This window comes from Enoplosus armatus, chromosome 16, assembly GCF_043641665.1.
Source record: "Enoplosus armatus isolate fEnoArm2 chromosome 16, fEnoArm2.hap1, whole genome shotgun sequence".
Classification (NCBI taxonomy): Eukaryota; Metazoa; Chordata; class Actinopteri; order Centrarchiformes; family Enoplosidae; genus Enoplosus; species Enoplosus armatus.
Window position 1 is genome coordinate 22,261,902 of NC_092195.1, and position 24,622 is coordinate 22,286,523.

Genomic DNA, 24,622 nt, shown 5'->3' on the forward strand with positions numbered 1-24,622 from the left:
ACTTTAGAACAACATTACAAGTCAGTAGAACACAATTGAACACAGCAGAACAATATTACAGGTCAGTAGAACTCAGTAGAACAACATTACACATCAGTAGAACTTTAGACCAACATTACAAGTCAGTAGAACACAGTAGAACAACATTACAGGTCAGTGGAACAACATTACAGATCAGTAGAACTTTAGACCAACATTACAAGTCAGTAGAACACAGTAGAACACAGCAAAACAACATTTAAGGTCAGTGGAACACAGTAGAACATAGTTGAATAACATTACAGGTCAGTAGAACTCTAGAACAACATTACAGGTCAGTAGAACTCAGTAGAACAACATTACAGGTCAGTAGAACTCTATAGAACAACATAAAAGGTCAGTAGAACACAGTAGAACAACATTAAAGGTCAGTAGAACACAGTAGAACAACATTACAGGTCAGTAGTACTCTGTAGAACAACATTAAAGGTCAGTAGAACAACATTACAGGTCAGTAGGACTCTAGAACAACATTACAGGTCAGTAGTTCTCTGTAGAACAACATTACAAGTCAGTAGAACAACATTACAGGTCAGTAGAACTCCAGAACAACATTACAGGTCAGTAGGACACAGTAGAACATCATTACAGGTCAGTAGAACTCTAGAACAACATTACAAGTCAGTTGAACTCTGTAAAACAAAATTACAGGTCAGTAGAACACAGTGGAACAACATTAAAGGTCAGTTGAACACAGTGGAACAACATTAAAAGTCAGTAGAACATAGTAGAATAACATTACAGGCCAGTAGTACTCTGTCGAACAACAGTAAAGGTCAGTAGAACTCTAGAACAACATTAAAGGTCAGTAGAACACAGAAGAACAACATTACAGGTCGGTAGAACACAGTAGAACAACATTACAGGTCAGTAGAAAACAGTAGAACAACATTACAGGTCAGTAGAACTTTAGAACAACATTACAAGTCAGTAGAACACAGCAGAACAACATCACAGGTCAGTAGAACTTTAGAACAACATTACAAGTCAGTAGAACACAATAGAACACAGCAGAACAACATTACAGGTCAGTAGAACTCTAGAACAACATTACAGGTCAGTAGAACTCAGTAGAACACCATTACATGTCAGTAGAACTCTAGAACAACATTAAAGGTCAGTAGAACAACATTACAGGTCAGTAGAACTCCAGAAGAACATTACAGGCCAGTGGAACACAGTAGAACATCATTACAGGCCCGTAGAACTCTAGAACAACATTACAGGTCGGTAGAACTCTGTAGAACAACATTAAAAGTCAGTAGAACATCGTAGAACAACAACCCTAACCCTAACCCTAACCCACATTACAAGTCAGTAGAACACAGTACACGACAGTAGAATAACATTATAGGTCAGTAGAACACAGAAGAACAACATTACACGTCAGTAGAACTCTATAGAACAACACTACAGGTCAGTAGAACAACATTACAGGCCAGTAAAACACAGTATAACATCATTACAGGCCAGTAGAAATCTAGAACAACATTACAGGCCAGTAGAACTCTGTCGAACAACATTAAAGGTCAGTAGAACTCTAGAACAACATTGCAGGTCAGTAGAACAACATTACAGGTCAGTAGAACACAGTAGAACAACATTACAGGTCAGTAGAACTTTAGAACAACATTACAAGTCAGTAGAACACAGCAGAACAACATCACAGGTTAGTAGAACACAGTAGAACAACTTTACAGGTCGGTAGAACTCAGTAGAACAACATTATAGATCAGTAGAACAACATTTAAGGTCAATGGAACACAGTAGAACATAGTTGAACAACATTACAGGTCAGTAGAACTCTAGAACAACATTACAGGTCAGTAGAACTCAGTAGAACACCATTACATGTCAGTAGAACTCTAGAACAACATTACAGGTCAGTGGAACAACATTAAAGGTCAATGGAACACAGTAGAACAACATTACAGGTCAGTAGAACTCCAGAACAACATTACAGGTCAGTAGAACACAGTAGAACAACATTACAGGTCAGTAGAACACAGTAGAACAACATTACAGGTCAGTAGAACTCTATAGAACAACATTAAAGGTCAGTAGAACCCAGTAGAACAACATTACAGGTCAGTAGAACTCTAGAACAGCATTACAAGTCAGTAGAACACAGTCGAACAACATTAAAGGTCAGTAGAACACAGTAGAACAACATTACAGGTCAGTCGAACAGGCTCCTCCTGAACCACTGAGCTCTTCTTTTCTAAACTAAATATACTATTAAATATATTTAAACTAAATTTTCCATTTAAATATTCATTTATTGTTTTTGTTTTTTTACATCCAGGTTGTGACCTTGTTGAACGACCTCTACACCTGTTTCGATGCCATCATCGACAACTTTGATGTTTACAAGGTAATAGATTCTCCTGCACTTCATCTACTCATAGTTTAGCCCTGCTTCCACTCTTTGTGCTAAACTAGGCTAACCATGTCCTGGACGTTAGTCTGTGCATACCTCATAGAGGTGAAACCAGAATGTTAAAGAGTTAAAGAACACGAATATATATCTAAATCTATCCACATATATGTATATTTATTTATATACATTGTATATATGTATATAAAGTTCCATATTAGCCTTGTAGATTATAAACCATTTTATATGGAACCAGATTAAAGTTGATGCCTTCCGGACAGAATATGCTCACAGCACAAGGTGAAGCAACTGAAGTGACTTTGGTCAGAAACGTCTCTGGTACAAGTGCTTGTCCTGAGACAATTAGAGCTGAGCACCAAGTTAAAAAGTAAAAAGGTAATAAATGTTTTAAGACTTTTGAATGATGTGCGATAACCTCACCTGTCAAGCTTGGTGCTGCCCCCAGGTGGAGACCATCGGTGACGCCTACATGGTGGTGTCCGGTCTGCCGGTGAGGAACGGTAAGCTCCACGGTCGGGAGGTGGCCCGGATGTCTCTCGCCCTGCTGGACGCCGTCAAGAGCTTCAGGATCCGACACCGAGCCAACCAGCAGCTCCGGCTCCGCATCGGCATACACAGCGGTGTGTGTGAGTTTTTGTGTGCGTGTGTTGGTGTCAAATACCACAAAATAACAACTGGATGTGTGTGTTAATGTGTGTTTAGGTCCGGTGTGTGCAGGTGTGGTCGGGCTGAAAATGCCCAGGTACTGTCTGTTTGGAGATACAGTCAACACAGCGTCACGCATGGAGTCCAATGGAGAGGGTAACACACACACACACACACACACACACACACACACTCAGACACACATTTGATAAATTGGAGGCCTTTATAATAAGATGACACACAAGGCACTGAGGAACATTCCCACGAAAACCGTCCCGAGTCCTTCACAAAGAAATCAGTCCACAGGCTCTTACAGGCAACCGAGAAAGTCAAGGAGGGTCTCATGTTTTAAGTGACGTAACAATCCGTTCACACATTGGCACTAAAAAGTGATTAATACATGTCAATTGTTACATATAGAATGTTTAATGTTGTAACAGAAAAATCAGTTCATCAGGATGTTGTAGCTGTGAATAAAGCTCTCTGGCTACAGGAGGGAAGAGTTTAAACAGTACATGTTCTACTGTTCATGTTTGTCTCTGCAGCTCTGAAGATTCACGTGTCGGAGGCGACCCGTCAGGTTCTGCAGGAGTTCAGCTGCTTCCAGCTGCAGCTCAGAGGAGAGATCGAGATGAAGGGAAAAGGACGCATGAGGACGTATTGGCTGCTGGGAGAGAACAACACTGACTGATGATGGGAGGTGACGGAGGAAGAGAGAATTTAATTAACAGACTTAAAGGGAAAGTTCAGGACTTTTCAGATGTTTATTGTGTTTGTGATAGAGAGAAAGACAGAAAGTCACCTCCTTCCCGCTCGTCCTTCACAGTTTGGATGTTTCAGGTCAAAGGTCACATCAACAATGGACAGACAGACTGACAGAAGTCAGAAACAACCAGCTGGTATTAAACCCCTCCTCTCTGATTGGACATTTACCTCTGACATCATTTAAAACCACAGTTCAGGATTTGAACTCATGACCTTCAGGAATCTTTCGGAGGAACGTTTCACCCAAAAACAAACTGAACACAAACAGACAGATGAATGTTTCACTGTAAAAATAAATAATTTGAAATTAGTAAATACAAAAATCAACTGTGTGTTTTATTATCTTGTCAGTAATTTGCAGAATAATTTTCTAATAATTTCCAAACATTGTTTTCAGCTCCATCTAAACCCAAGAAAATATGACATTTTATTGATTATTGGAAACTCTATTCTCCATATTTGTTATATTGTATGTTTGTTTGTAGACACACGTTTGTATGCTCAGACCTGCTGTAAACTTCAAATCAGTTACCATAATAGGAAGTGTACCAATTTATATTTTCTCTAAAATTAGTACCAATTTACAGAATCATTTCCATAAAACATCTTTTTTGGGAAATAATTTGGAAATTTTAGGACCCATGAAACTAAGTGTTCCCCAGGTGGGAAATTAAAAGTACAACACAGAGAGATCAACTCCAAATGTCTCAGAAATCACCAGAAGTTCAGTTTGAAAAACTGAAGAATTTGGCTTGAAAATATTTGTTTTGTTTCTTTCTTAAAATCTGGTGAAAAGAGTTTCATTAAAGACAGTTTGATGTAAAGTTTCTAACGTTGACAAACATCAATTTCAGATAAAACTGAACACATGGCTCTCTCAACTTGTGCTAGAATTACGCCTCCATCGAATGTCATCCACAACACGTTGAAACAGATGAGAAACATCTCAAAAGAAACATGCAGGTCATGTTCTCCATAATCTCGTTTCGATCTAAACTGGAGGTCTTCACAGGTCCAGAAGGTTGGAGCAGAGCCATAACATCGCTTACAAGCAGACAGGAAGTGGTGGCACAGTCACGTTTGACAGGTGATTGTTGCTCTTTCATGCTCGTGGATGGGTTGCAAGTATGGAGTTTGTTTTGACAAGTGAAACATTATCTGAGGTTGCAAATTGCAGGTGTGGCGAAATCCAACAGACCTGTGTTAAACCCACCTGAAGTGGTGGAGGATGATTATGATGGTCAGGTGGTCATAATTTGGCACGACTTTACTTGGCCAAAGGTATATAGAAAGTATAAAACGTTTGTACTTTTTTTTTACTACAGGAAGATGACTACATGGAGTAAAAACTACACACAGTACATTCAAGTCCTTCATAAATAAAATGAATGTAGGTTTATTCACGTTATTAACTAATCAGATAAAGCTGGTTTATACTTTAAGGAACTTACACATTAAATGATTGTTTTTTGTTTTCTTGACATACCAGACTCTGTCCCAGGTGTTCACGCAGTCCACATTCAATCAACATTCATCAGACATTCAGTCTGTCTTTGAGGACAACAATTCAACATCTAGAAACTCAGTCGAGTGAACAATCACATTTTTTTCAGAAAGCAGAAATGGTAAAATGTATCTTAGACACCCCCAAAAATAAATATTAGTAATTTATGTTTTTTTTTTTAATTTATAAACAAGTTATAAACGGTTTCCATGCAGATGAATTTCTGTACAGCAGGCTGAGGATTGGCTCCAGATTTTCTCTCCTGTCATTGGTCTATACGTGCGTCACTCAGAGGTGTGATTAACATGATTGGTCAGCAGGCCCTGTAGACGCCGCCCCCCTCTCCCTCCGCTCGGTCGGTGCGGATGTCCGTTATGTTACTGTGGTCGGACAGTGTCACAGAGCGGGACTGAGAGTGAGAGCTGCCCCAAAATAAGTTTTAAAAACACACAGTTACCGACCAAACCGTCTCACACTGAGGCTCCACCACTGACAGGAGCACCAACGGCTCTGGTAAACCGACAGAAACATTTATAACCCCCCCTGAACCCGGAGTCCCAGCCCTTCGCAGCTCCGCGGGGCCCGGCGAGGCGCGGCGGGAGCAGATGGATCCTGCACCGGCGAAGGCGAAGCCGCAGGGCCGGCTACTGGTGTCCACCCAGCTGGACGCAAAAGACGAGCTGGAGGAGGTAGGCTGACCCGGTTTAACGGTCCAGAAAGCACAAATAACCCGGGATAACCATAGTTAGAGCGGGTTTACAGACAGATAACAGCAGTTTCTGAGCAGTTTGGTTTTCAAAACAACCAGCGGATACAAAGAGACATGATGGAACCATTTTTGTCAACCTACACGGCGGTTAGCAGGCTAGTTAGCATGGCTAGCAGGTGGCTAGCATCGTTAGCACAGGGTAGCCGTACGGTATGGTGTTGATGGTTTAAAGCCATAGTGTGAGGCAGATGAGGTGTGTGTTCGTGGTGTTTATGTGCTCTGAAATACGCCACTATGCGGATATAAAGTCACACAGCTGACGGGTAGTTAGCCTAGCATGCTAATCCTACGTAAACATATGGATGAGACCAAAAAAGTGACAGATGCGCATGCGCCATGCTTGTGTTTCACATGTCAAAAGTGTGTGAGATGCTGACAGTTGAGCTGCTGTTAAACTCTGCGAGTTTAATGAGTTAAAGGTCTGTCTGTGTGCTGGTTCAACACTAATAACCTTTATTTACACCCTGAAGAACAGGAGAACAAGTGTGCTGGGTTTAGCTCACAAGAACAAATCAAAGGTGACAATAAAACATTACACTAAGAAAGAAAATAAAAATAATTGTTATTAGTCAGTGTTAAAGGTACGATGTGGAGTTTTATACATGTTTTAATTAACAGGATGCTGAAGATGAAGATCGATAGAATATAAATATAAGTAAATAAGAGCCTGTAGTGCACTATGAGCAGCTCTCACTGATAAGCAGTGAAGTGGTGTCAGAGTTATACATCTAACTGTGTGTGTGTGTGTGTGTGTGTGTGTGTGTGTGTGCGCGCACACGCGCAGAGATTGGAGCGTTGTGTTGGAATCGTCCAGTCGTTGACCAATGGGCTGTCAGAGAGAGAGGCCAACGACGCGCTCACCGCCAACGTAAGAAACACACTGTGTGCTCCTACCACAATCACTACAACTAATACTACACCAAATACCATTCTGGTGAACACCGCCAACCTCAGAAACATACTGTTTACCACTAAAATACTACTATGACAAAATATAAATACTACAACTACTGTGACAAATACTACAGCTAAGATTGTGACAAATACTACAACTAATACTGTGACATATGCTACAAAAAGTACAATGACATATGCTACAACTACTGCTATAAGTAGTACAATGACACACACTGTAATAAGCTGCTGGTTGTTTTATCGCTTTTATAGCTGTGTTTAGAGGCAACAGTTTGAGCTTTAATTTGAGTGATGCAGAGAGATTCATGATCCAGATACACCTGATCAATATCTGCACCAATACTGACCTTCTCAGGGGGGCAGTTTAAAAGCTGGTAAACAAAGACAAACATGAATGCAGAGAAAGTTGCCAAAAATAAACCAAAATTAACCTGAACTCTGACACCTGACAGAAAACAGGATTTTCTGTTGTCATGGTAAAACACTTCCTGTGTTACAGACTTTGAATGAGATACACACACAATGATAATATAATTCTACAGTTACAGCCAGTACTACTTAACAATCACCACAGCAACCACCAGCACTGCAGGAACTCAGTGATGTGTTTTTTGTTTATTTTGTAGTCTAACTTCCTGTTTACCTGTCCTGCAGGTGTGTAAAGGTCAGCAGCAGCATGAGGAGGTCTGTCTGGGTCTGTTCACTCTGGTCCTCATAGAGCCGACCCAAGCCCAGAGGGTGAGACACCACAGCATCATTATTAATGTGTGGCATCACTGTGGCATCACTGTGGCATCACTCTGTGTGTGTGTTTGGGGACAGTGTTACAGAGACCTGACGCTGGTCAACAGAGACGGGATGAACGTTATCCTGGTGAAGATCAACCAGATCCTGATGGAGAAGTTCCTCAAACTCCAGGACGTCCCCAGAACACAGGTAAACAAACATTTACACAGGTATACCATAGGGTTGGGTTGGGTTTTGCGACGCTACAGCTAGCTGGCTAACCTTAACGTTACCTTAGCTCAGGTTAGAGTTAGCGAGTTGTGCACCCCTGCCTTGTGAAAGCAGTCAATATGATAATGTTTTCCAACTGGCCTCCGTCAGCCCAACAACCGGCGTTTTGTGATATATATTCGTGCAGGTGTGTGTGCGGCGCGCAGGAGGCGGGGGAGTCCCCGCTTATTCTGTTTGAATAAATTAGCCCTCACCTTATCCTCTGACATCTGCGGTCTTTAATGTGAAAATCTACTTTTACTAAACATTACAGCCTGTAGACTCTTCAATTAAACAAAATAAATCACCTTGAGATCTTTTCTCAGCAATAAGCTGAAAAGATGCAATTTGAAGAAGAGTGGAGATAACATGACTATGGTCTAGTTCTCAAATATGATTTAAAGACGACTTCATTGTCTTTTAGTCACTGACTTGTTTGTGAAAGACCTGTCTGTGAATAACATGGCCCAACTCCAGCTGCCACTTCCTGTTCACACGCTTTATCAATCAATCAATCAAGTTTATTCGTCACATGTAATCATATGTCATCTAAGGTTATTCCTGAGAACCTGAAACCATTGACCTCCTCTGTTTCTTCATTTTGTATCTTCTGTGTTTCTAAAGGAGAAACATGCTAAACAGTGAATCAGATCTGTGGTGTTTTTTTACAGTTTCAACATCTCTGAATCACCTCAAACATGTGATATTAATGAAACTGTTGATGTGTGCAGCTGGTGTGGCTGATCAGAGAGCTGGTGAAGAGCGGCATGATGGGAGCTGACGGCGTTGTCATGACGCTGCTGAAACAGATTGCAGGTCAGACATTCACATATACAGAATATACACAATTATCAGGAGTATCACAGCTGTGAATCCACATGTTCTCGTCCCAAAGTAACGCAGTCTTTGTGTTTATATCCAGGTGGAGATATTTCCACTAAGAACCTGTGGTTGGCTGAGAGCGTCCTGGAGATCCTGCTGGACCAAAAGTACGTTTTTCTTTGCATCTAGTTTAAACCGGAATTTATACTGCGTTTATAGATTTCTTCACGGTAAAAGCTTTAGGGCTGAAGCAGCTGGAGGGCTTTCACTGTGAAGCAGCTGAATATTTGTCTCTCTGTAGGGAGTGGGTGTTGAAGAACGGGATGCTGATAGCGATGTCGGTCTACACCTACCTCCGCCTCATTGTCGACCACGGAGCTCCGAACCTGCTGATTCTGCGCCAGAAAGAGGTTGACTTCTGCATCAGCATGCTGAGGGAGAAGGTAAGGACGGAAGGACGGAAGGAAGGAAGGAGGGAGGAGAGTCAGTTTGTTGTATTTATGCCGTCTGTCTGTCTGTCTCTGTAGTTTATGGAGTGTCTGATCATCGGCAGAGATCTGGTTCGTCTGCTGCAGAACGTCGCTCGGATCCCAGAGATGGAGCTGGTATGGAAAGACCTGCTGCACAACCCACAAGTCCTCAGTCCTCAGTTCACTGGTAAGACTATTCTCCTGCATCAACAATAGTAAACAACATGTGCAGCAACGCGCTTGAAAACATTTCATCTAAATCTGTTATTTTCATTAGCTTCAACTGAGAGAAGCACTGTGGAAGTAGCGCTAGCTGCTAATGCTAGCGTTACTGGCCTTGTGTCCTTTCAGCACACTCATCACCTTACGTGAGCAGCAGGTTTTATGATGTTGCTAATGTAATGTAAAGGGTTCAGGCAGCGTTACACAGTCTGACAGTTCTCTCAGTGCTGTGGAGGAAGCAGGTTTTTGTCACACATGTGATGGTCAGGAGCTCAGAGAGGGAGGGAGGTGGTGTTCTTCAGACTGCAGTTTTTACACCCTGAAGTCTGACGTGTGTTAATGTGTTTCAGGTGTTCTCCAGCTGCTGACGGCTCGGACCTCCAGGAAGTTTCTGGCCTGTCGGCTTACACCGGACATGGAGACCAAGCTGCTGTTTATGACCTCAAGGGTACAACACACACTGTACACACACTATACACACATACTGCACACACAGTACACATTGTACACACACAGTACACATTGTACACACACACTGTACACACTGTACACACACTCAATACACACACTGTACACACACACACTGTATACACAGTACACACACACACACACACACACACACACACTGTACACACAGTACACACACTCAATACACACACTGTACACACAGTACACACACACACACACACACTGTACGCACACACAGTACACACACTGTACACACACACACTGTGTACACACACTGTACACACACTGTACACACACACACACACACACACACACACACTGTACACACACGCACACTGTACTCACACACGCACACTGTACACACACACACTTAACAGGTATAGTCAGAATATGAACTCATCCGAGCCCAAGCAAAGACAACATTCCTCTAAATTCTGGATTGCAGCTGAAAACTAAAACAACTTGCAGATTGTGTTTCTCTCTGACTGCTCTGACCGTAACCGTAACTTGTGCTCAGGTGCGTTTTGGGCAGCAGAAGCGGTACCAGGACTGGTTTCAGAGACAGTACCTGTCCACTGCAGAGAGCCAATCACTGCGCTGTGATCTGATTCGCTACATCTGCGGAGTGGTCCATCCGTCCAATGAGGTGCTGAGCTCTGACATCCTGCCACGCTGGGCCATCATTGGCTGGCTGCTCACCACTTGCACGGTAAGGGGACGGGGTCTCATGCTGTTGATCTGAAGGTGATCATCTATTAAAATCAATAATCAATGAATTGATTTGTGTCTCCAGTCGAACGTTGCTGCCTCCAACGCCAAGCTGGCTCTCTTCTATGATTGGCTGTTCTTCAATCCTGAGAAAGACAGCATCATGAACATAGGTGACACACACATGCACATTTGTCTTTTTGTACTTGTGAGGACCCTCATTGAAATAATGCATTCCCTAGCCCCTTACTCTAACTCTAACCACAACCCCCAACCCAAACCTGCTCTTAACCTGAACCTTAAAACCATGTCTGAACCTTCACACAGTCACCAAAATGTCCTCACAATGCAGAAATGTCCACACACAAATTTGAATGTGTGCTCGAACACAGGGAGAATTACAGGGAGTTTGGTTCAAACAGTAACTCTGGAAGATCCCCACTGTATTTGTTTAAAGACTTGGTCACAACAGAAAGTGTCGCATTGAAATTAATCTGTGCATCGCAAGATATTAGGGCTAGTTGGTACTACTGTAAGTGGCGAGCTAACATGCTAGCTGGTTGGGCTAGTGCTTGTCAGTCACAATATCGCTCTGAGCTTCTCTCTCCTTCTCTACTGTGGTGTTTACTCCCTCTGACGTTTTGACTTTTCAACAATTCATTCAATAAAAAATTATTGTAGAGGGAAAATAACAAGCTAGTTAGCTTGTTCGCTAACAGGACACCAAGTCTCAATGGTGTATTAAAAGCTGTATTAGTATCAGTTTTCATTTATTCATCATTATACAACACCTCACCTCTCTGATATCACTGAATCTCGGTAAATGATACCATTGATGGCAAGATGTCCTCCTGTGTCTAACTGTGTGTAGACCAGGTCTCTGTTGTGGGGCGGTTTATACTCAGAGGAGCTTCAATCAGACTGATGCTGACACACTCTCCATCCACTTACAGCTCAGCTCTCAGGACTGATTGTTATTGGTCAACAGGGTGAATTTGCAGGTCAAATTTGAACTGATTGGGTGGGGAAATTTTGGTTTTAAATGCTGGTGTGATGGAGTCTTAACTCATGTTGTGTTTTTCCTCCTGTGTGTCAGAACCAGCCATCCTGGTGATGCATCACTCTATGAAACCTCATCCTGCCATCACCGCCACACTGCTGGACTTCATGTGCAGGGTAACACACACACCCACACACACACACACACACACACCCTTTGCACCTGGCATGACCCTGCGATCTGGATCTGATTTCCTCTCTAGATGTGGACACTCATACTGATGCTGGTGTATTTTATTACAAAATAAACATGAGTAACTTTCAAATCAAACGAGGGGATTCAGACCCACAGTAGGCTGTCAGACCCAGGTCCCCCCTTTTAACCTGCCAAAACATCCAGACCGCATGTGGAGGAGGTCTGATCAGATTCTGACACCTGTACAGTATGACCTCATTCTGTAAGGTCACCTGTCTGAGCTGCCTGATTGTACAACCCACAGCTTCAATTAATTCAGTGTCTGATTCTGGATCAGTTTTGAATGAAACCACTCTGATTCACACCTCTGACTGTCCTCTTCTCCATAGCAACAGCAGCTGAGGCACATGGGTATTGTAGTATTGAGCAACAGAAAATGAACCTGATGGTGACATCATCTAGGAGAGTTTCTGTGTACAGTCACATGTTGATACCTGGCGGAGGTGTGGCCACAGACAAACAGGGTGGACTCTTCACACCTGCTCTGATTGGCTGAATGTCATCATGAGACAGAATTAAATAATAACATGATTTTTAGTTTTCATTTCTTTGCTTATTCCATTCAATTCTCATGGTTCCTTCCCTTCTTTGTTCCTTACCTCCTTGTGTCCTTCCTTGTATCCTTCCTCATATCCTTCCTTGTTTCCTCTCTTGTTTCCTTCCTTGTTCCTCCCTTGTGTCCTTCCTTCCCTCCTCAGATCATCCCTCACTTCTTTCCTCCGTTGGAGTCTCAGGTCCGTCAGGGCGTCTTCAACTCGCTCACCTTCATCATGGAGAAGAGAGTGCTGGCGTAAGAAACACACACACACACACTCAGTGTTCACTCTGTCAGTCCACCATATGTTGATTATTGATTATTGATCTCTCCCTCAGTCACCTCGCTCCGCTGTTTGATAACCCAAAGTTGGACCGAGAGCTTCGATCTATGCTCAGAGAGAGATTCCCAGAGTTCTGCAGCTCGCCCTCCCCCCCTACTGAAGGTAACACACACATCACACACATCATCACATCATTTCATTAATAAAAGTTAAAAGTCCTCCTCACACATTAAAAAGGCTGTCATATATCTTCATAAGAAGATATATCAGCTGTGATACACACACAACACTGTTAGTAGAAACATTCACTGCTGCTTTGAGTCTGAACATCAACATCACCTGATTTATATGTGTGTGTGTTTCCTGCAGTGAAAATGGAGGAGGCCATTTCCTTGGAGATGGACAACCACATGTTGGACAAGGAGGAGGGTTGCTATGACAACACAGAGGCTGCCTTCAGCGATGATGAGGAGGAGGTCAACAACAAAGGTGACGACGAAGGAGACCAGGATGAAGCAGTTTAAACTGGTTTATTCTCGTAATTAACTAGTTTAGTTAGGATGAAACAGTTTAACTAGAATAAACCAGTTAACTCAGTCAAACTGGAATAAATGACATGAACAGGACAGTTTAGCTGCTCATTAAGTGTTTAATTAAGTTGAAGTTTTAATGTGGCGAGTAGTAAAAACATCAGTTCAACATTAGAAGGACGGGCTAGTGTTGCGACAGTGGTCGACTATCTATCCCACGGGAGAGAATCAAGTCCAGGATGTTACCACTGCAGGGACCAGGTTCATGTACAAACTGAGTGAAACCAGAAGACTATACTGACAGGGTCAGAGGCCTTATTTCAGTGAATGTTGAAGTCACCAATAACGAAGATCTGACCAGAGTCAGTGATAAGATCTGAGATAAATGAATATAATAAAGTGGGAGTCAGGGCCCGGTGGTCTACAGAGAACCACAAGGTGGACTCCATTTGCTGGGACAGAGCAGTTCATAGTTGATGACGATGGTTTTATACCAGAGCCTTAAAGATTAGAGCAACACCTCCATCCTGTTTAGTTGGTGGGGAAGCTTCATTTAATGGTTTTAGTCATGTGTCACATACAACCATCAAGATTCAAATCCTTTACCAGTGGTGCTACTGGTAGATAATGTCTTGACTGGAACAAGAGGCCTCCATTGATTACATCACACTGCCGTCTGTTGACCAATCACTGTGCAGGAAAGAAGAGGGAGTTCAGGTTCCATCCAATCAAAGAGGCTGTGATAGAAGAGCCTGCTGACATCACACCCTGGCTTGACCAATTAGATGACACCATGAAGGAGAAAGTCCAGCAGCTGCAGAAAACCAGGTGAGACCCGCAGTCCTCCTTCAGATCCTCAGATCAGCCTGGAGGTCAAAGGTCACAGCTGAGTTCACTGTGATCCTTTATTGGGTAGTGTCTGCAGGTTTTAATAAGTACATAATAATAATAACAATAATAATGTCTCCTCAGTGACACAGAGACTCAGTGTGAGGTGATGCAGGAAATCGTGGATTTGATCCTGGAGGTGAGTTTTATTTAGTAGTTGACCAGTATGCTCTTAGTGTTCTGTCTTCTGTTTTACTCTATTGTACTGTACTTTACTGTACTCTGATCTACTGTACTCTACTCTGATGTACTCTGCTGTGTTGCAGGAGGACTTTGACTCTGAGCAGATGTCGGCTCTAGCTTCCTGTCTGGCTGAACTGTTTAAAGATCATTTCAGAGGCGACGTCCTGCCTGAGGAGATCACTGAGGAGTAAGACTGACAAAACATTTGATTTCATTCACATTCTAATATTGAGTCTGAATCCTTTGTCATCTCTTACCAGTTTAAATGAACCAGTTCAGCCCAGAATGAACCGCTTTATAAAGAACAAAACCAGTTTAAACCAGGATAAGAAATGATTTTAATGGTAGTAAACCAGTTCAACAAGATTAATCCGGTGAAGGATACAGACAGCAGCTGCAGAGAGTTCATTATCCTTCATTAACTACAGCTGATTCATGGTTGGATTACTGAACGGGGCCCCTGACCCCTTCAGGCCCCTGGACCTGTGCATGTGTTTGAGACGACTGTTAACATTTGTCAAACAACAACAACAACAAAGACACTCAGAACTCTCTGGCACCTGTGTTGGTTTGGTCTCTTTCAGTCTGGGGGTCTTGCTCCTGTGGAGGATGTGAACAGATTGATAAATGATAGAGCAGCTAAATATGTTTTATGAGCTGTAACAGATCAGCTCACACAGTCTGTCTTTCTGCAGCCGATGATAAATACAACATCTCTTATCAAAAGCAGAAGAACTGTGTTTTTACATGAACTAGCCTGTCCTCCATTCAACATGCTGGATACAAACGATAGACCAGATCCATTAACAAGGCAGCTGGCTGTCTTGCTAGCTTGCGATCACTAACTAATGTTAATGTTAGTGTTCAATAATTATTTGAGTGTTCTCTTATATTGGTCAATATTACATTTGGGGCAATGACACTGATCATAGATCAACAATTAAATGCCTTGAGTTTATTCTAATGTATTCTTATTAGTTATACTGCAGAGAAGAGGGTGAGATGAACACTAATAATCTAATAATAGTGGTAATTTATCTGGTCTATCGTTTGTTATCGTCCTTAAAACTCAGTTCTGTTTGTGTTGGAGCTTAAAGAATTCGGTATTTTGCTGACTGGAAACAGGATCCAAGATGGAGCCAACAATCAGAGCACAGCCCTAACTGTCTGTTTGTCTCTGATTACCTGTCTGTCTCTCAGGTCCCTGGAGGAGTCGGTGTCTAAACCCGTCTGTCTGGTCTTCAGGAACCTGGTCACCATGCAGGAGGATAACAGTGGATTCTCTGTGCTGCTCGACATGTTGGCTGAATTTTACCAGAAACAACCCAAGATCGGATATCACCTGCTGTACTACCTCAAAGCCAGGTGAGGCCAGGTGTCCAGTACACCTGGTTCATAAGACAGGCTGTCTGTCTGTCTGTTTCTCTTTAATGTCAATGTAATGTGAAGTTGTATCTGGGGCTGAACTTCAGGCTGTCACTCGCTGATCCTAAAGGTGTGTTCAGACCAAACGTGGTGCGATTACATCAGGATGTCAAAAGTTGATTAGTCAATTTAGCCACAATTAAGACCATTTTCTGAGGTGTTACATTGTCAGTATATATATTTGTCCAATGAGGTTGTTTAATCATCATTTATCCTCTAACATCACCTGCGTTAAACGAAGTGATGGGGAGTTAGAACCACAGCTGAGGCCAGCCTCTGGAAATAACCGCGAGGCTCTGTGTCGGAAAGCGATAAGTGCAGCCTCGATGGGGATCAACGCTGTTGGTCTCACATGCTAAGTGCTAGCCAGCAGCGTGTTTAGGACCTGGCTGTTGGGCTACTTGTCTTGTTTTTTACTGCCAAAATATTTAACATGAAAATGAATTATAAGCTCATACAATCACAATGAATACAAACGTAGCTATTCCCACCCCAAATTTCTCACTAGACTTAGAGACTTTTCAGACCCTCTTATGGGGACGCTCTGTGTCTCTCCTCTCTGAAGAGGAAGTGGAGGACAAATGATTGTGGCTGTCTATGGTCACCTGGAGCTCTACAATTCAATGTCTTTACTGTACAGAGACGGAACAAAAAGAACCCTGAGTGAAACCATAGGATATGGGGTTAGATTTGTCAAAAGTCCATCTTGTAGAAAGACTGTGTGCTCTTACTTTGAAATGTGGAAATGACGCCATCAGCAGGTGATCATGTGCTATCTGAAAATGGCTGAGTGATAAAAGTGGATTTTTGTTCGGACTGGCAGAAAGTTTGTCTCAAAACTGTGTTTGTGTAAAATGCAAGCATAGCATTGAGATCCACAAATGCCACTAATAAAAACTGGACTCACTAATAAAAACTGGACTCACTAATAAATACTGGAGTCACTAATAAAAACTGGACTCACTAATAAAAACTGGACTCACTAATATAAACTGGATTCACTAATAAATACTGGATTCAATAATAAAAACTGGACTCACTAATAAATACTGGATTCACTAATAAATACTGGACTCGCTAATAAAAACTGGACTCACTAATAAATACTGGACTCACTAATGCCTGTTCAAAAGTTGTGAATGTTATGAAGATATTCACAAAGTCTTTTTATTTATTGTAAATTAATTTAATGTATTTGCAGATCTGTTTTATATTTGTTAGATATTTTTGTTAGTATACAAATCTTTTTGTATTTGTGGAAGCTGTTTTATATTTACAGATTACACATTTACACTGATTGTCGATCTGTTCACACAAATGATAGAATATGTATCTGTTACTTGATTCCAGCTATCAGTTGTACTTTACTATGAACCAAGTTAGCACTAGCATTAGCTGCCTTCCCCAGTACTCCCATTGGCTATTAAGGGCGAATATTCACGGGCGGCAAAATGCTTCAAAAAACACTGAGGCACAAGGTCTTAACACACCTTAACAGACCAGGGGATGTCCCTGGTCATGTGTCAGAAATTACTTCAGATATTAGACTTAATAAACAATCAATCAACATGATTTAACATGAGTCTAAGTATTAAAGTGTGTGTGTGTGTGTGTGTGTGTGTGTGTGTGTGTTTGGTCTGCAGTAAAGCGGCAAACGGTAAGATGATGCTCTACGAGTCTTTTGCTCAGGCGACAGCTCTCGGTGATCTGCACACCTGTCTGATGATGGACATGAAGGCGTGTCAGGAGGACGACGTCCGGCTGCTCTGCTACCTCACACCCTCCATATACACCGAGGTACACACACACACACACACACACACACACACACACCCTCCATATACACCGAGGTACACACACACACACACACACCCTCCATATACACCAAGGTGCACATATACACCAAGGTGCACACACACACACCCTCCATATACACCAAGGTGCACACACACACACCCTCCATATACACCAAGGTGCACACACACACACACACACACACACACACACACACTCCATATACACCAAGGTGCACACACAAACACACTCCATATACACCGAGGTACACACACTCCATATACACCGAGGTACACACACACCCTCCATATACACCAAGGTGCACACACAAACACACTCCATATACACCGAGGTACACACACACCCTCCATATACACCGAGGTACACACACACCCTCCATATACACCAAGGTGCACACACACACACACACACACACACTCCATATACACCGAGGTACACACACACACCCTCCATATACACCGAGGTACACACACACACACACCCTCCATATACACCAAGGTGCACACACAAACACACACTCCATATACACCGAGGTACACACACACACACCCTCCATATACACCAAGGTGCGCACACACACCCACACACACACACACACACACACTCCATATACACTAAGGTGCACACACAAACACACACTCCATATACACCGAGGTACACACACACTCCATATACACCGAGGTACACACACTCCATATACACAGAGGTACACACACACACACACACCCTCCATATACACCAAGGTGCACACACACAAACACACACTCCATATACACCGAGGTAAACACACTCCATATACACGGAGGTACACACACACACACACACACACACACACACACACACCCTCACCCTCCCTCCATATACACCAAGGTGTACACACACACAAACACACACTCCATATACACCGAGGTACACACACACACCCTCCATATACACGAAGGTACACACACAAACACACACACTCCATATACACCGAGGTACACACACACACACACACTCCATATACACCGAGGTACACACACACACCCTCCATATACACGAAGGTACACACACAAACACACACACTCCATATACACCGAGGTACACACACACACACACACTCCATATACACCGAGGTACACACACACACCCTCTATATACACAGAGGTACATACACAGTCTCCCTGTCTCATGAGTGTCTTTGCTCAGTTTCCAGATGAGACGCTGCGTAGCGGCGAGCTGCTCAACATGATTGTAGCCGTCATCGACTCCACACAGGTAACTAACTCACTATCAGCTGTTTATATCTGCACTAATCAATACTTGTATTGTGACTGCGGTCATTTTTGTCACCTTCTCTGCAGCTTTCGGAGCCTTTTAGTCTGTTTCAGCCCATGGTTTTGGTTCAGGTTTTGTTTCAGTAACCAGGATGTTCTTTCTCTGTGTACAGTTACAGGAGCTGATGTGTCATGTGATGATGGGGAACCTGGTGATGTTCAGGAAAGACTCAGTACTCAACATCCTTAGTGAGAAACACTCATATGAATATCGTGTTGGTGTTGGGACAGCAGTGGACACTCTGTCTTCATGTTTTCTTCTTCTTCTTGATGTATTAACAGTTCAGTCTCTGGACTGGGAGACTTTTGAGCAGTACAGCACCTGGCAGCTGTTTCTGGCTCACAGTATCCCTCTGGAAACCATCATCCCCATCCTGCAACACCTCAAATATAAAGGTGAGTAGCACTGACACAACATCCCAGTCAATTAAATGACAACAAAGAGACTCAAAACCACCACATAGAGTGGTCTGTGTTCAGTCCAGGTGACATTCACTGACCTCCAGTCCAAGCAAACAGGTTCCTTACAGCCCCTCTGAGTCTTTCGTCTGTATGATTTGTGTTTCCAGAACACCCGGAGGCCTTATCCTGTCTGCTGCTGCAGCTCCGCAGAGAAAAGTACGACAGACACAAACACACAGGAAAACATATACACAATCATGTTACAGGTTCCTGTGTCCCTGTTAATGTCTCTGTCTGTCTGTGGGTCCCAGGCCGAGTGAGGAGATGGTGAAGATGGTCCTGAGTCGTCCCTGTCACCCTGAGGACCAGTTTACCACCAGCATCCTGAGACACTGGGCGTCCAAATACGACGACACGCTGGGAGAACACATCAAGGCCCAGCTGATCAAGAACAACAACCAGCCCCGCAAGAGACAGAGGTAAGGACAGACTGTCCACACAGAGACAGAGGTAAGGACAGACTGTCCACACAGAGACAGAGCTAAGGACAGACTGTCCACACAGAGACAGAGCTAAGGACAGACCGTCTACACAGAGATAGAGGTAAGGACAGACCGTCCACAGAGCAGAGGTGAGGACAGACTGTCCACACAGAGACAGAGGTGAGAGAGACAGAGGGACAGAATAAGACAGTTAGAGAAAGACGAGCAGTGGGTTGTCACACATCCAGTGTTCTTACAGACTCGGCGTGTGCTCGTGTCTTGAAGTCCACAACAGGACAGTTTCCTGTCACATGAATACAAATTGAAAACCAGTTGTGTCTCTGTCTTCAGCCTTCGTAGTTCCAGCAGTAAACTGGCTCAGCTGACCCTGGAACAGATCTTGGAGCACATGGATAACCTGAGACTGAGCCTGAGCAACACCAAGAACAACTGTAAGTACATACACACAGTTATTGATGTATTGATGTATTGATGATTGATTGTGTGTGTCTCTGACAGTCTTCACTCAGACTCCGATCCTTCAGGCTCTGCAGCACGTTCAGGCCAGCTGTGACGAAGGACACAAGATGAGGTACACACACACACACACACACACACAACCCACATGCACTGACGCATGACATCACACCAGGTGATCACTTCCTCCTCCTGTAGGTTCAGCGACCTGTTTGCCCTGGCGGAGGAGTACGAGGACTCTCAGACAAAGCCTCCAAAGTCTCGCCGTAAGGCTCCAGCCTCCTCGCCTCGCTCCCGGAAAGGAGCAGCTCCGCCTACCAACAACGAGGAGGATAGCGCCTCCAGCAGCGCCTCAGTAGGTACCCTCCACGTCACAGGTTCAGTCCCAGTCTGACACATGGCCCGTCCTTTTCCGCTGTTTCAGGACGGGGTTCATGGGTCAGGAGAGGGTTCATGAGTCAGGAGAGGGTTCATGAGTCAGGAGAGGGTTCATGAGTCAGGAGAGGGTTCAAGGGTCAGGAGAGGGTTCACGGGTCAGGAGGAGGCATAGTGACTTCCATGTCGCTCATTAATGACATCATTTTATTTCCTGTTTCAGGAGGAGGAGGACTCGAAGCCCAAAGCTCCGAAGAGAAAGAGGAAAGGCTCGTCAGCCGTCGGCTCTGACAGCGACTGATGGACCTTTTTACCAATCACACGCCAGCTGCCACAGAGACCAGCCGCTCTGACCACTGGAAGAGGCCCGCCCCCTCCCGATGACATGCACTGACCGCTGTGGGAGGGGCGGGGTTCTGAGACGCCGCAGACTTTAAATCCATGTGGTGAACTGACTTTCACATGAGACTGATGCTGTTTCCATGGAGACAAGGACTGACCACTGACTGGTATGTCAAAGGTCACAGTGTGGCTCCCATGTGGCTGTTCTCCCATGATGCACTGGGAGGAGGAAACCACAAACTCTGGGAACCAACATACAGACTGATTTTAATACAGGGAACATGATGATGACGATAATATAAGTAATGATGAAGATGAGTGTGGTTGTTTGTGGGTACTTCTGTCCCCTTTTTTTCCCCAGTTTTTTTTTTTGGAGGGGGGGATTTTGGACTCTTATTGTGGAGGATTTTGACTTCCTGCTGTTTTTAGCAGCTCCTTCCTGTTTGTCTCGCTGCAGTAAAATCCCCTCGTCTGTTCTGAACATCATGTTGGAGGAATTCTTCATATAAAAACGGATAGTTTGTTTCAGGTTGTCATCTGTCTGTTACTGGTGGGGGGGCTGAGGGTTTGATGTTGCTCATGGGCACTGCGGTGCTGCATTCAGTAAAGGACCATTTCAACCATTTTTTATGAGTGTGTCACAGTGAAAAACAAAATGGAGTTTGGTATGACTCCGTCAGTTTCTGTTTAGATTCTCAGCTTTTTGACTGTTTGAAAAAGAAAAAAAAAGTTGAAGAGAAAGTTAATCTCAGGAAATTCGTAAGAGGAAACTGGTGAAATACAACAAAATAATCATCTTGTGTTTATTTGTGTGTCTGAATTTTATTTACAGCTAACAGGCCGGCAGATCTACTGTTGTGTTTCAGTATGAAGCTTCCATGAGCAGTGGACTCATGAACTTGCCAACGAACAGAAAGCAACTGCAATAGAACCATTAACTATAACTTTTCATTATTAGAATCAAATGGTAGAATAAAAGTAAGAAAGACAACAAAAAATGAATAAACTTACATTTGTTTATTCCTATTTGACTAATTTAGTTTGTCGTTTGTCAAAGTGAAAACGTAACAAAATTTGAGTGGAACCAGTTGATTAACAGAAAATGACAGTTTTGATAATTGATGAATCTTTTACAGGAACATATTTTTGGTAAATCTTGTTTTCTGTCTTTAATAACTTGTGGAGTCCCTCAGGGAGGTGTCCTGGGTCCTCTGTTCTTTCTATAAAAGTTTATACAGATTTAAAGAGGCATGTTAAACATTTAGAGCAATCCTCTTGTTTGCTGCAGTCAGATGATATGTTTCATTTCTTCTGCCACCTCATAACATACTGTGTTTATTGTAAAAACTCCTTAAAACTTGCGTTTAAAAATCACCATTCATTTGTACCTTTAAATGACTAGTTGTTTTTAAGGTGAAGATTCAGTGGTGACTTTGTTACCTGGTAAATGGTACAAGGTCAACACACATTGTGGATTAATAAATTGTTTATATGGTTTTTAAGGCTTAATAGTGTTTAAAATGTAATAATTACCACAGAAATCAACTCAGAAGTCGCGTTAAACTCAACATTGTAACTTTATACCTTAAAATGCCATTAGTTCACCCAAAAATGATTGTGATTATGTAATTGAGGTATTTATAAATGGACTATATATACTACTGGATTTACTGCATTATATATACGATTTTTGCATTTACCATGAAACCATGATATCAGCTGGGACTTTAGTTATCATTTTCTTAAACAACTTTCTGATGTCTTTGACTGGAATGTTAATATTGTTTAACATGTTCTCTTTACTAAAATAGAATCTAAAAGTAGAAAATTATATACACTTATTTTTATATAAATTTACAGTATACATTTTTATATAGTATAAACTGGATTTGGGTTCATACAAAGTCTTATACAAAGAAAAAAGTAACTTTAACCCTCATGTTTTCAAGGTTGGGAATATGCTTGGATTTGTATATACTCCTTGTATATACATAATCTGGTGTTTCAATCACTCATGTAAACTTTTAATATTTGAAATGAAACAATCCCGTCGTCATATTTGTTTGTTGTCTGTAGAAGCAAACTCTGGTCCACACCGGACCGAAGCTGGCGTCACAAGGGTGACCATCTGCTCTAAGTAGCCTATGGACATTTTTGGTTTAGGTACTTTGAAAGTTTTTGAAGTGCTTCAATTTTACTCTTAAAAAGATGTATAATATATATCCAAATATGAACATATACTGTATTCATTGTCTCTGTGCTCCAGACGTTTTTTTAAGGGGAAAACCTTGACCCAACAGCTAAAAAACCGCCCCTGATTTTTCACCCTGATTGAAGGATTAAAGGCTTGAAACAAGCAGGTTGAGTGAGACCCTGGTCTGGATTATTAACTGGACTCGGGAGGACTGCTGTGTGATCAGTGTGATTGGATCCACCTGCTGCTGCTGATATAAACCAGGAGACCAGAATCAGGCCTGCCTCACACCAGGTGTGACTCAGGTAAGTGGTTCAGTTAAGTGAAACACAAACTGGTTTCAAGACTCTGAACCATCTGATGATATTAATAGTTTACTGAATGTCTCTCTGCAGCCTCCGTCATCATGTCGGCCGTTAAATCTGGTTCGACTCTGCGGAGTCTGGTTCTGACTCCGGAGCGGATCCCGTCCTTCCTCATCCCCTCCCGCAGTCCGCTCCTGTTCCGCTCTCCGCGGCCTCACCAGGGCTCACGGGACCGGACCAGATTGCTGTCCGACCATGATGACGACAGTCCGGGAGCGAGCCCCCCCGGGACCCCGCTTAGCCCCACGGCCTCCCGCCGGTCCCTGCTCCGCCTGCCGCCGCGGCCGCGGATCAGACGTCCCCGCCGCGCCGCCGCCACTCCTGCAGCGTCTAATGACGCGGACACGGACCTGACGACGCGCGCAGCCATGTCTCTACCGCACGTGGGGAAGGTGACCACGCCCTACGGCTTCCGCGCCGTGCTGGCCGCGAGTCCGTGCACGTACCGGCGGGAGTCCCTTTTTCACCGGAACAAACCGGTGACGGTCACCGATGCCGACCTGCAGGACCCGGCAGACCCCCCTCCACCTCCTGGTCCCGGCCCCGGCAGGTCCCGAGTCTGTCTGCGGCCCGTTAAAGCTTTGAGTCTGCAAGTGCTGAAGGAGCTGAAGGCTCGAAGTCCCGCCACGAGGAGGACACCCCCCCGCTGACGTCACATGGTAGACCAGAACCACATGTGTTTGCTGGTCTCATTGCTGCAGGACTCCGTTTATTTTAATGATTTTAATAAAAGTCTTTCTATCCTTTTTTTGAGATCTGTTTCCATGGCAACCGAAGTTTCTGGTTAAACTGCTTTAAATCAAGTGTTGCATCCAAATATTCAAAGTAATTTAGTACATTAAGAAATACAAATGAGGTACTGTGTTTAGATAAATTGATTCTTACAGAGTTTCCTGGAAAAATACAACATGACTTATTTATAACATTTATGAGTAAATACAAAGAATGAAAGGGAATTCTCTTATGCATTTATTTAGTTAGTAAAAGGTGAGTATCTCGCAGGAGGAAGACTTCAAACATTCAGACTCATTTCT

At 43.2% G+C, this 24,622-nt stretch overlaps 2 protein-coding genes across 2 annotated transcripts in view; both read left to right on the top strand.

Moving 5' to 3' along the window:
* Positions 1–4,148, top strand: part of npr1a (natriuretic peptide receptor 1a) — a 34,957-nt gene extending 30,809 nt beyond the window's left edge. Inside the window, exons 18-21 of the mRNA XM_070921162.1 lie at positions 2,345–2,413; positions 2,883–3,057; positions 3,140–3,238; positions 3,628–4,148. Coding sequence (XP_070777263.1) covers positions 2,345–2,413; positions 2,883–3,057; positions 3,140–3,238; positions 3,628–3,773 — 489 coding nt within the window. The 3' untranslated portion in view covers positions 3,774–4,148. The remainder of the gene's footprint in view (positions 1–2,344; positions 2,414–2,882; positions 3,058–3,139; positions 3,239–3,627) is intronic.
* Positions 4,149–5,904: 1,756 nt separating this feature from the next.
* ints3 (integrator complex subunit 3) lies at positions 5,905–21,654 on the top strand. Its single transcript, XM_070921165.1, has 29 exons — positions 5,905–6,040; positions 6,905–6,988; positions 7,690–7,773; positions 7,858–7,971; positions 8,763–8,847; positions 8,954–9,020; positions 9,155–9,296; positions 9,381–9,510; positions 9,896–9,993; positions 10,531–10,722; positions 10,807–10,894; positions 11,818–11,897; positions 12,675–12,766; positions 12,850–12,956; positions 13,164–13,283; positions 14,023–14,152; positions 14,297–14,351; positions 14,479–14,582; positions 15,596–15,760; positions 17,464–17,617; positions 18,824–18,892; positions 19,065–19,140; positions 19,234–19,347; positions 19,521–19,569; positions 19,665–19,832; positions 20,187–20,287; positions 20,355–20,427; positions 20,511–20,667; positions 20,911–21,654. Exons 1-29 carry the CDS (start codon positions 5,957–5,959, stop codon positions 20,986–20,988), a joined length of 3,060 nt encoding a protein of 1,019 aa, XP_070777266.1. The 5' UTR covers positions 5,905–5,956; the 3' UTR covers positions 20,989–21,654.
* The last annotated feature ends 2,968 nt before the right edge of the window (positions 21,655–24,622 follow it).